The sequence below is a fragment of the Leguminivora glycinivorella genome, chromosome 13 (genome assembly GCF_023078275.1).
Source record: "Leguminivora glycinivorella isolate SPB_JAAS2020 chromosome 13, LegGlyc_1.1, whole genome shotgun sequence".
NCBI lineage: Eukaryota > Metazoa > Arthropoda > Insecta > Lepidoptera > Tortricidae > Leguminivora > Leguminivora glycinivorella.
The window spans coordinates 1,696,221-1,708,561 of record NC_062983.1 but is presented as its reverse complement, the minus strand read 5'-3'; the positions used below and the strand labels follow the sequence as shown (position 1 = coordinate 1,708,561).

General features: G+C 36.4%; 1 protein-coding gene across 1 annotated transcript; it reads left to right on the top strand.

Annotated features, from left to right (window-relative positions):
- Positions 1–6,301: 6,301 nt before the first annotated feature.
- LOC125232656 lies at positions 6,302–7,033 on the top strand. The gene has a single exon (XM_048138411.1). The coding sequence runs from the start codon at positions 6,302–6,304 to the stop codon at positions 7,031–7,033; it is 732 nt and encodes a 243-aa protein (XP_047994368.1).
- The last annotated feature ends 5,308 nt before the right edge of the window (positions 7,034–12,341 follow it).

Here is a 12,341-nt window from a genome sequence, read left to right as displayed (position 1 = left end):
CCTACGCTCTCAAAACGCGCATGTGTGGCCGAGCTTTTAAAATTTCCAGTATTTTTTTACCATTTGGTTGTCTGATCTGTTACAATAACTACACATGTAGGTAAAAACAAATAGAAAAATGTACCTATATAAGTATATAATGACAATTAGTAGGTAGTAGGTAGCTGTGACGCGGATATTATTCGGAGGATCCAGATAGCAAAGGGTGCCATGGCTCAGCTTGATAAGATCTGGAAGGACCGTGCTATACTGCAACAGACCAAGGTTAGACTGGTGTGTTCCCTGGTGTTCCCGGTCTTTATGTATGGTTCGGAAACATGGACCATCCGAGCAAATATGAATAAACGTATCGATGCGTTTGAGATGTGGTGCTGGCGCCGGCTTTTACGGATTCCATGGACGGCAATGCGTACTAACCAGTCCATTCTTGAGGAGCTACGCATAAAGCGCCGACTGTCAACAATATGCCAGGACCATACTCTTAGTTATTTCGGTCACATTTCACGTCGCCCGCCAGATAGCCTGGAGAGAATAATTATGACGGGCAAAGTTGAAGGCACGAGACCTCAGGCACCTCCCCCTACTAGATGGTGTGCTCAAATTACTGCACCCATGCGATTAAAACTGCACGAGGCCATGCGCTTGGCGAGGAACAGACGCCTATGGAGAGACCTAGTCTTCAACAGAGTGACATGATGTCACGATCCTCAGCATGGAGGGAACGACTGAAGAAGAATATAATGACAAAAAAAAAATACCTTGTTAGTTTGTCCGGCATGGGGCTTCTTCATTCCAATTTGTCTCTAATATAACATGAGCTGTTGCAACGCCCAAACTTTGCGTCAACTAAACGCAAAACTTTTTCAATCACTAACGACCCCACCTTCGAACTTTGTGCCCGAGGGGTCCTTGATTTTTCCCACTTTTCCGGGAACTTTGAGAAAATTGAAGCTGTTACTTTTAAAGATCGGTTGACTAGTGATAATGGTGTTTAAGTTGGTCCGTAGTTTGTAAGCTTTGAAGTTGGAAGTTCTTTAGCTGTTTTATGAAAAACTGTCATAGGGGTCAAAGCGATTGCGGTGTTCATTTTCCGTAAAGTGGTACCGCAAAACGGGGCTACTTTACTCCCCAATAGGTAATTTTTCACCACCTTTAAATATGATTTGATTGCCTCACAAATCAAAATGTATGGTTGATTAGATGAATTATTCAAATCCACCCTTAAGTATATACATATCAAAAAAGTGTCACATAAAAAAGTTACACTACAAGCAAAAAACTTTTCTTTTGTTTTCTGGCGTCTTACAAAAGATACTGGTACCTATTTAAGTACAAAATATTACGGAACAATCGAATCACCTAGCGATAGATGCACCCAGACATAGTTTTCTGTATTTTTATTTGGTCTGACGTATAGTGAGCTAGTGCGTAATTAAAATGTTAAAGATTCTTTGGTTCAATGATTTATCGGATGCCGTTATTCGAATGAGCAGGGGGTAGAACTGATATCTAAACATAATATTGTCTTCGGTTACCGCGATAGTTACTCATGAAATAAAATTATGGAAACGGATTAAATCGCATATAATGAATTTAAAAAAATTACTTCCTTCCTTCCTTCCTTCTTGATTAATTTTTCCTCAGTCACCCGTTGACCACGAACGCTGTAAAGAGTTCGAAACGTCGGGATGAATTTTTAAATTCATTATACGCGATTTAATCCGTTTCCATAGTTTTATTTCATGATTTCTAAACTTTAAACTACATTCTTTTTTATAAATTCAGTTCAGGGGGAATGTTACCCAGACACCGGGTAACAATTTCAATTCAATTCAATTTCAAATATTTATTCAAGTAGGCTTAATTAAATAAGCACTTTTGACATGTCATACAAAATATTAACAATTACAACTTAAGAATTACAGATAAGTATTACAGTATTACAGGTAATTACAGATATTAATATCATACCACAATTTTAAACATTGGCAGTTGAAATTCGAGGAGGTCTTTTGTATATACATAATCCATACTAATATTATAAATGAGAAAGTGTGTGTGTCTGTTTGTTTGTCCGTCTTTCACGGTAAAACGGAGCAACGAATTGACGTGATTTTTTAAGTGAAGATATTTGAAAGAATGGAGAGTGACATAGGCTACTTTTTGTCTATTTCTAACGCGAGCGAAGCCGCGGGCAAAAGCTAGTATTATTATAAATAAATATACTTCTGCATATAAAATTTTCTCAAAAATAAAAAGTTTAGAGAAAATTTTGGTGCAAAGTATGGGGCTACTTTTTACGGTATCTTGTTTTTGTCCTTTTGAAATATATGTCATATATTGAGGAAATACTCATAATACCCCTGAAATGTATGGGGCCTTTTAAGCTTAAAACTAGATGGCGCTGTTCCGCAGCTTGAAAGTGGCCAAAATCACATTTTCCGCAAATATTTTTGCGTGTTTTTATTTTATATGAGAACAAATGAAATGCTTCTTTATTTTAATATCATGATATGAGTGCAGTGCATCATCAGTGCAGTTATGATGGGTGGCGCTAATAAATGGTACGATTAGGTACGATTCTTAGTATGAAGATTGTGAATCCTATAAAATCATCCTTGACATTACCAAAAATATCTTGTTGTTGTAGTCCTAAGGCACCCCAGAGGTGCAAAGGGCCTTCACGAGCTCGCGCCACGCCTTCCTATCTTCAGCGACCCTTGTGGCCTCGCTCCAGCTCAACCCAGCCGCCTGTAGCTCATTTTCGACGGACCGCTTCCATGAGTGGACAGGGCGCCCGGAGCCACTTGCAATCTGCGGTTTCTAGTCGAGAGCAATGCTAGCGTTATTTCTTTCCCCTCTCCGAAGAGTGTGTCCAATCCATCTCTAATAAAAAAAAATATCTTAATATGAAATAATCAACATAAGACTATGCCCTTTGCTCTCACGTTTCCTTATTATTCATTACCATATAGGTACGCAGTAATAACACAAGGAGCACATAAACTTTGGAGCATTAACTTTAGATTGCAATACAGTGAAGTGTGCCGTACTTTTATAGTAGAATTAGAGGGCATTACATGAAACAAACTACAAACTCAACTATACCACTCATTTATATGATAAACAACCTTTAGGTTAGGAAAATAAAGGATGGAAGGGATGAAAGGGTAAGTTGGTCGCCGCTTTCTGTTTATGACTCGGTTTAGTAGGGAAATCTCCCTTTTTTATGAGGTAAGAATGGCAAAGCTTATGTATGGGAGGTTATTAAAGATTGTTTACTTAGTCACGGTGAAGGGTGTTTGCATAATCGGGGATAGTGGGGTAGAAGACTTGTATACACCGTGATGCTGAATAGAAAATGGCACACATGTCATATTGCATATTGCAAGGAGATGATACTCTCGTTCCTCTCTGAATATATTATGTTATCTGTATTTTTATTTAAGGTTACCTAATGTTAAAAAGTAGACTTTTAGGAATTTTAAACCATGCTGAGATAAACTAAAGAATGATTTTATATGTTTTATTTAATATTAGAAATTGGCTTACTCTTGGCCACAGACTAGCCAAAGGCTCGCCCAGAAGATGCCTGTTCACCCTTGATTTGAAGGTTGCCGGGTTATATGAGCTCGGAAATATTTATAAATTATAATGTGATCTAATAGTTATGACAAGGTTTCAAAAGAGAGCATAAATCCAGTTGTTTTATAGTTAAATTAAATAAACTATTAGTATAGCTGGCTTCTGCTTACAACACAATAAAATAACGTTTAAGGATGGTATTTTAAAAATTATCTTTAATTTTAAAACCAGCTCCAAATTATGTAAGAAAATATTTAATCAGAAGATATACATACAAAAAAACGTTTTTAAATTAAAGTATTTTATTAAGTCGTGTACAGGTAGTTTAAATTTAATTGTCTATTTGTTACTTACAGTGTATACCACAATTCACGTATTTCTATAAATATAAAACGTATTATTTCGATAAAAGTTCCAATCCCGCTCACGCGGTCGCCCGTAATAGAGAAAATTGGAAAAGTGCAGCGTTTCCCATCTCACAAGTTAGAGCGAATTTGGTGTCCGATTTTATGATTTAAAGGACAATATAGTGCATTTAGCGAACGTTTTAACCGGGGTTTGGATTAAAGCTAGTTTATTATATCGTAAAATACTAAAAAATGTTTTTTATGTCCAAAATTTTGTGTAAAATTCTGGCGTGAATAAGAGGAATTGTCTTGTTAAAAAAAATTGCGATATTTAATAACAAATTACTACTACTTAGAGTACTTAGTACTTTCGCTGCAACAATTTCGTTGCTAAATCGAATTTGGTGCCCGATTTTTTGACTTTAAGGACAATATAGTGCATTTAGCGAACGTTTTAACCAGAGTTTGGATTAAAACTACTTTATTATATCGTAAAATACTAAAAATTGGCTTTTCCTGTCTAAAACTTTGGAACATGCATTGTCCGATAAAAAAATATTGGGACAGTTTTTTAATAATTTACAGTTGTTTTTCAGTTATGTTACTACTTACTTAGTGCTTTAATTTTACAATTTAAAAAATAATGAAGGTTAATATAACATTTTCCTTGGTACAATACCTCAAGGGCCTATTTTAGACATTAGCTAGCTTTTAAGTTTAGTCTTAGTTTCTTATATAATTATGTAAATAAAAAAGCTTTCAACGCAAAAAAACACCTATTGAAAGCAAAGATATCCCGAAAAATTAGAAAGAGATTTATGAAGACCTACGTCTGGAGTATAGCGTTATATGGAAGTGAGACGTGGACACTAACTCAGCGCGAGAGAGACAGACTGAAGGCTTTTGAAATGTGGACGTGGAGAAGAATGGAAGGTATAAGCTGGAAAGAGAGAAAAACAAATGAACAAGTATTGGAGCAAGTCGGAGAGAAGAGATCTCTGCTAACAATAATTGAAAATAGAAGGGGAAACATGTTGGGGCACCTGATACGGCACGATACTTACATAAAATCAATAATCGAAGGGCGTATAGAAAAGAGGCAGGGGAAGACCGAGGCGTACGTTTTTAGACCAACTTAAAGAGAAGACCAACGTAGTGACGTATCAGGACCTCAAAAAAGCGGCAGAGAAAAGAACGGAATGGCGATTACTCCACAGACAAGAGCCTGGCTCTTAAATAATATGATGATGTTCATGTAAATAAAGAGATTTTTCATTTCGTTATATATTAATTTTAAAGTTTAAGTGGCACTGAAACTCGAGAAGTTGTATGTGCTCTGCCTACCTCTTTTAGAGAATACATATTGTGTATGTACTAAACAAACAATATACTAAACCCAAACTTTTATTTCTGTATACTTTTATTCACTTATGTATTATATTTATTTAGGTATTGATTTATTTTTTATACTTTGATTGTTCATGCTTAGGTAGAATATTATGTAGTAATAAGATGTAGGTAGTCGTCTTTGAGTAGTCGATTAGAAGTAAAAACTTACTTATTTATTTATTTTAACTAAATTGCACAAATTATCAATTCTTAGTCTATGATCATTACAGTGAGTTGTGTTATTCTTTGCTCGGAATAGAATACACCTATTAAAATACATTTCGCTTTAGTTTTTTGTTAAAACTTAAACTATTTGGTAGAAAAACATTGTTTTATTGTAGTGAATGCAAAAACTATGCGTTTAACAGTGCAACATAAGTGAAAACAGTGACAAAATATAATTTAAATGCACGGTAATCAAACGGGTTTAACTTTAACTGCGCGGAAGCTGCAAGCGAAACTCGCGGTTAAGTGAAGTAGATAACCGTGACAGTCGTGTGCGCGGAGGCGCGCGCGTCATCGGTCGTCTTATCGCTGTCCCGTGCGGTGATTAGTTAAATAGAGACTGGTCAATTAGGTACAATCCTCTGTGCGGCATAACTCGGTGTGAGATTGAAAATATGAGGTGCCACGGGTGTCTACAAGTGACAGATCGTAATGACTTTTTGAACTGTAATATGTGCAAGGCAATATACTGCCTTCAATGTTTGGGTGTAAATTTAAACGATTTATCTAAAATTAGTCAGAAAGACCTAGCCTCCATTGGTTGCCCCTCCTGCACCAATATCACCCAGCGCAGGAAAAACACTGATGAGACACCGACTCGCCGCGGACCGTCATTCGTCCTTCGTGATGAATTACAAAGTGCGAATACATCTGGACCTGCTTCTCCTGTCAACGTAAATTTATCATCGCAGCCACTGACTATCGAGACAATCAGTGCTCTACTCGATCAAAAATTGTCACCTTCTTCTGCCTACATGACGAACCTGAGGAGAGTACTAAAAGAAGATATTAAACAGATGGTAGCTGCTGAGGTAAAAGATGTTACCCAAACATTAAGAGATGAATTTACAGCTACAACTGATTTTCTTGGTGCTGAACAACATGACTTAAAAGCGAGCATTGCCGAGCAAGACAAAAAGATTAAGCAACTTGAGAGTGAGAAAGTTAACCTGGTATCGCAGGTAACCGTCCTTAGTAGCCGTCTTGCATCTGTTGAGAACATTTCACGCAGTCGCAACCTCGAAATTCAGGCTGTTCCTGAGAGCAGAAGTGAAAATGTCCTGTTGCTACTAAAGTCTCTGTGTCAGGTCATCAATAGCCCTATTTTGGAATCAGACATCCATGCGTGTCGCAGAGTTGCGAAATTCAACACATCGTCGGAGCGGCCTCGTAATATCCTGGTGACTCTCTCCTCGCCGCGTTTACGCGACAACCTGATCTCCGCCGTGCACCGCTACAATAAATCACACCCGAACGACCTGCTGAACTCGAGCCACCTGGGCTTGACGGGTGAGACGCGCAGGATATTCGTGTCGGAGCACCTTTCCCCTGAAGTCAAGCAACTGCACGCAGCCGCGAGGAAGCGGGCGACGGAGTTGGGTTTTAAATACGTATGGGTACGATACAATCGAGTTTACATGAGGAAAGACGACGGTTCCAGTGCGCTACACGTCAAAAACATGGACACGCTTGCAAAATTAAGCTGATTAACAGAATATTATATTTTTGGTCTTAACTCAGTCTCTATATCCGGTTATTTCACATTTACCTAGTTATGGTTGTGGTCTATTATCAGAATGTTAATAGGTTTCGCACAAAACTAAATGAATTTAGCCTGAACGTTCTGAAGTTCGAGTATGATATTATATGTTTAACTGAAACTAATTTAAATAACAGTGTGTTCGATAGTGAGATATTTGATCTACGGTACAATGTGTTTCGTAGAGATAGATGCCTTTTGTCCTCTCATAAAAAGGATGGCGGCGGGGTGCTGATTGCCGTAAAAAAGCATTTTAATGTTATTCGTCAGTACTCATGGGATAGTCGATCGGAGGATATTTGGATTAGTGTTAAATCGATTAATCATAATGATCCTATACTTAACTTATGTGTCTGTTATCTACCACCCGATTTGCCACTTTCTGAACTTGAATCTTTTTATTTAAATTGCCAGAAAATTATTTTAAATCAAAGAGGGAATAACGAATTTATCATTGTAGGCGATTTTAACACCCCTAATATAACATGGACCCTGTCTTCCAATTCCACTATACCTGTACCCAATTATCCACAAGATCGTAAATCTGATCTGTTATTAGAAACATTATCATTATGCAATTTAAATCAATTTAATTATTTACCTAATCAAAATAACAGATGTCTAGACCTTGTTTTGTGTACCTTGTCTTCGGTAAAAGTAAGCGGTGTACAGCCTCTTAGCAAAATTGACGCTCATCATCCCCCAATTTCCATCGATATAAAAACTAGTTTTACTACTAAGTCTTTGAAAAATAATGATCTTAAAAAGCTCAATTTCAGTAAGTGTAACATGGATAAAATTCGATCTGAATTACTAGATATTGATTGGGAACTTGTTCTCTCATCAACTGATGTTAACGAATGTGTTGAGAAATTTTATGATATTTTGAATGGCATCGTGGATAAATATACACCTAAGACTAGCAAAAAATCCGAGAAGTATCCTTACTGGTTCAATAATGCTCTTAAAAAATGTTTGAAGGAAAAAAATAAATACCATAAGCTATATAAAATGTACGGTAACCCCAGAGATTATGATGTTTTTTCACATTTGCGCTCTAGAAGTAAGATACTTATCGACGAATGCTACACTAGAATGTTAAAGTCTACAGAAGATTCTTTGCTAGTAAATGTTAAAGCATTTTGGCGATTTGTTGGTTCTAAAAAGGGTCACGCAAGCATTCCTGAGACAATGACATACAATGGGAAAAAAGTTCGGACGGTACTGAAATATGTGAACTTTTTTCAGAATATTTTGGATCAGTATTTGAGAACAATTCGCCTGTAAGTAGCAATTATAATTGTACTATGTCTCCTCGGGATTCTACTCTGTGCTCTGTGAGGCTTGTTGAAAAAGATGTAGCTAATACGATCAAACAATTGGATGGTTCAAAGGGTGCTGGTGCTGATGGTTTTCCCGCTTCATTTATTAAAGCCTGTTGGAGGGAACTCTGTGGTCCCCTTTGTATTATTTATAACAAATCATTGACTAGTGGTGTATTCCCTTTGACATGGAAAACAGCACATGTTGTACCTATATTTAAGTCTGGCGATAAATCTCGATGTGAAAATTATAGGCCAATTAGTATCCTTCCTTGTTTTGCAAAAGTGTTTGAATCGTTGGTGTATGATTACTTGTATAACCATGTCAAGCCAATTATATCAGAAAACCAACATGGATTTGTCAGGAATAGATCTGTCATAAGTAATCTGCTTACATATAAAAATTATCTGTGCAACGCTTTCGCTATTAGAGGCCAAGTTGACGCCATTTACACTGATTTTTCCAAAGCTTTCGACAAAGTTGATCATTCGCTGTTATGTCATAAAATCTCTCTTTATGGGATACATGGGTCATTGTTTCGCTGGGTTTGCTCTTATCTGTATAATCGTAGCCAACTTATTACTCTCAAAGGTTTTAAGTCATCCCTTCAGAAAATTACATCTGGCGTACCACAGGGATCTCATTTGGGGCCGTTATTTTTCATAATGTTTATAAACGACCTTGTGAGTCATCTGTCTTGTCCTAGCTTGCTATATGCTGATGATTTGAAAGTATATTCAACTGTTGAAAATATTCAAGATTGTATTAAATTGCAAAACGATATAGATGTGATTCATGAGTGGTGTCTTAAAAACCGAATGTCCCTTAATTCTGCTAAATGTTTTGTAATATCGTTTACTCGTAAATGTAACCCTTTAAAATATTCTTATAAATTATCGTCCCATGTATTGGAAAGGAAGTCTGTAGCTAAAGATTTGGGCGTTCTTTTTGATAATAAGCTATCCTTTCATGAGCATTATGAGTACATAATTAATAAAAGTAACCGTCTTCTGGGATTTATTATACGTATCACTAAAAACTTCAGAAACCCTCAAAGTATGCTGCTATTGTATAATAGTTTGGTACGCAGTGTTTTAGAATATGGGTCTGTTATATGGTCACCTTTCTATGCTGTACACTCTAATAAAATCGAAGCCGTACAAAGGAAGTTTCTTAGAACCTTGTGTTTTCGATGCCATTATGGGCGGTCTGTCTCGGGATATAATCAACGTATGGCAAAGTTTCATGTCACATCACTTCAAGTAAGACGTAAGCAATCGGACCTTCTACATTTGTACAAAATTGTCCATTCTCATATTGATTCTCCATATCTATTGTCGCTGCTGAATATCAACACAGCTTACAGATTTCGATCTCCGAATACGTTTGCTTTGGCTGTATATAAAAATAATCCAATAGTTCGCATGTGTCGGGAGTTTAACGATATGGTTCGAGTCTGTAAGGATTTTGATATTTATGTTTCCAAGATATCTCAATTTAAAAAGTCTGTTTATTTGGTCACAAAAAATATTTGATTAAGATTTGTATAGTTAAGCGCGTTTGTAATTACCTTCTGTCTTCTTTTAATTTAAATTAATTTCAAAATTTTGGTATCTTGTTCTTCTTTAAATTTCTTTATTATTGTCATATAAAAATTGTATTAACATGCTATAAATTATAATAAGTATAACTCATAGTCATGTTGTGTACATATAATTTTGGACTGTAATCTAGTTCTTAAGCTTTTCTAACCTGTATCTCTTATGTTATTTCGATTACTGTCTGTTTTATGTACCTTATGAAATAAAATAAAATAAAAACCGGCCAAGAGCGTGTCGGGCCACGCTCAGTGTAGGGTTCCGTAGTTTTCCGTATTTTTCTCAAAAACGACTGAACCTATCAAGTTCAAAACAAATTTCCTAGAAAGTCTTTATAAAGTTCTACTTTTGTGACTTTTTTCATATTTTTTAAACATATGATTCAAAAGTTAGAGGGGGGGAGGACGCACTTTTTTTTTCCTTTAGGAGCGATTATTTCCGAAAATATTAATATTATCAAAAAACGATCTTAGTAAACCCTTATTAATTTTTAAATACCTATCCAAAAATATATCACACGTTGGGGTTGGAATGAAAAAAAATATCAGCCCCCACTTTACATGTTTTGTTAGGGTACCCACCCTAACAAAACATTTTTTTCCATTTCTTATTTTTGCACTTTGTTGGCGTGATTGATATACATATTGGTACCAAATTTCAGCCTTCTAGTGCTAACGGTTACTGAGATTATCCGCGGACGGACGGACGGACGGACGGACGGACGGACGGACGGACAGACAGACATGGCGAAACTATAAGGGTTCCTAGTTGACTACGGAACCCTAAAAAGTACAACCATTGGGCAAAACAGAGATAAGTAGTTAGTTTGGTGCACAAGATTCTAAAGCCAGTATGAGATTGTAATGATTAAATACACGTCTATATACCTACTACTATAAAATAAACATACACAAATACAATAAATAAACCTACATACATATACACCTATCTTGGTTCTAGATACTTCTAGAAGATAGTAATGCAAGTTAAAGTAAGCTTAGGCTCCGCATCCGACATTTTATTGGCGAAGCGCACCTTAGTTGCACCGATATAATATATTGTTGCTAATACCAGAGACTATCATGGAACACAGACTGGTACCCTCAATTCATTATTTCAATTATGATTGAAATTTTACCCACTATTAGACTTTTATTAACCGGGATATAGACCGTGATTACCTTTTTGATATTTTGAGTTTTGTCGAGCTTCCGATATTTCGACGCAGTTGCATGCGTCATGATAACGGAAAACTGACACTTCACAAATATAAAAAATTCAATCGTGAGGATGGCTTCAAACTATCAGATGTATGGAATCCAGTGATTTGTTTGTGTAAAAAACCGGTGAAGTCAGAATTGAACAAACGTAGTGACACTGTGAATGTAGTGGGTTTGGCAGATCGCGCGCTGTCAACGCAACTTTGACGCAAATCAAAAAGGTAATCATGGTCTATATCCCGGTTAATATAAGTCTAATGAGTACGCACTTGTAGCGTACAGCTGATAACTCCTCGGCATGCAACAGCTGCTTTTCGTGGCTGCTTCAAGTACAATGCGACCAAGTGCTGGAACATTATCCCTCCGCCCCTCAGGAACCTACAAAGTGTTACAAGTTTTAAAACCAAATTTAAAGTGCTTATATTCAAACACCAGCAGTCACAGGAAGTATTACGGCATGACACAAGTTATGTCTGATGTCTGATTTCTGTTAAATGTTAACATATTAAATAGTGCATACCTGTTTTTCTGTCCTTTCCTCACTATCAAATGTAATGTAAATGTTCGTGTGCTATCATAGTTGTGATTAGTTTGTGTCTTCTGTGCCACATTTGAGGTTATGTTTCTATCCTGTAATTGTCTTCAAAGCTGTGTTTTGTTCTCTTTATACCTTCCGTAGTGTGCATTATTTTAAACTCGATATGATCACCACTTAATTTTCTTACTTAAACTTTCACAAGGTACATATTTATCAAAGTACATATAAAGTCTCCATGGTACGTTGTGTTGTTTACAAACCATATATTTTCTAATACCAATTTTTATTGTACTGTTTTTTAATCACTTGTTTATATTATAATGATTTACCACCAATATTTATTGTTGAACTATTTATGCCATAGCGTAATGTAATAATTTATTATTGTTGTGCTGTGCGATATGGCCATATTGTAAGTAATGCAAACTTATTAGTCTGTGCAAATGTCAATTTACACCTCTAGAATAGACAATAGACAAAATGGCGCCTTCAGTAAGGACGCGTTCAACTTACGGTAGGGCCGTACCGCGCGGCTGCGTTCGTGTCTCGCAAATGGTCTCGTCGGAAGATCAGCGC

Excerpts from the sequence above, each read along its gene's own strand:
- LOC125232656 (XM_048138411.1), top strand. The coding sequence starts at position 6,302 with ATGACGAACCTGAGGAGAGTACTAAAAGAAGATATTAAACAGATGGTA.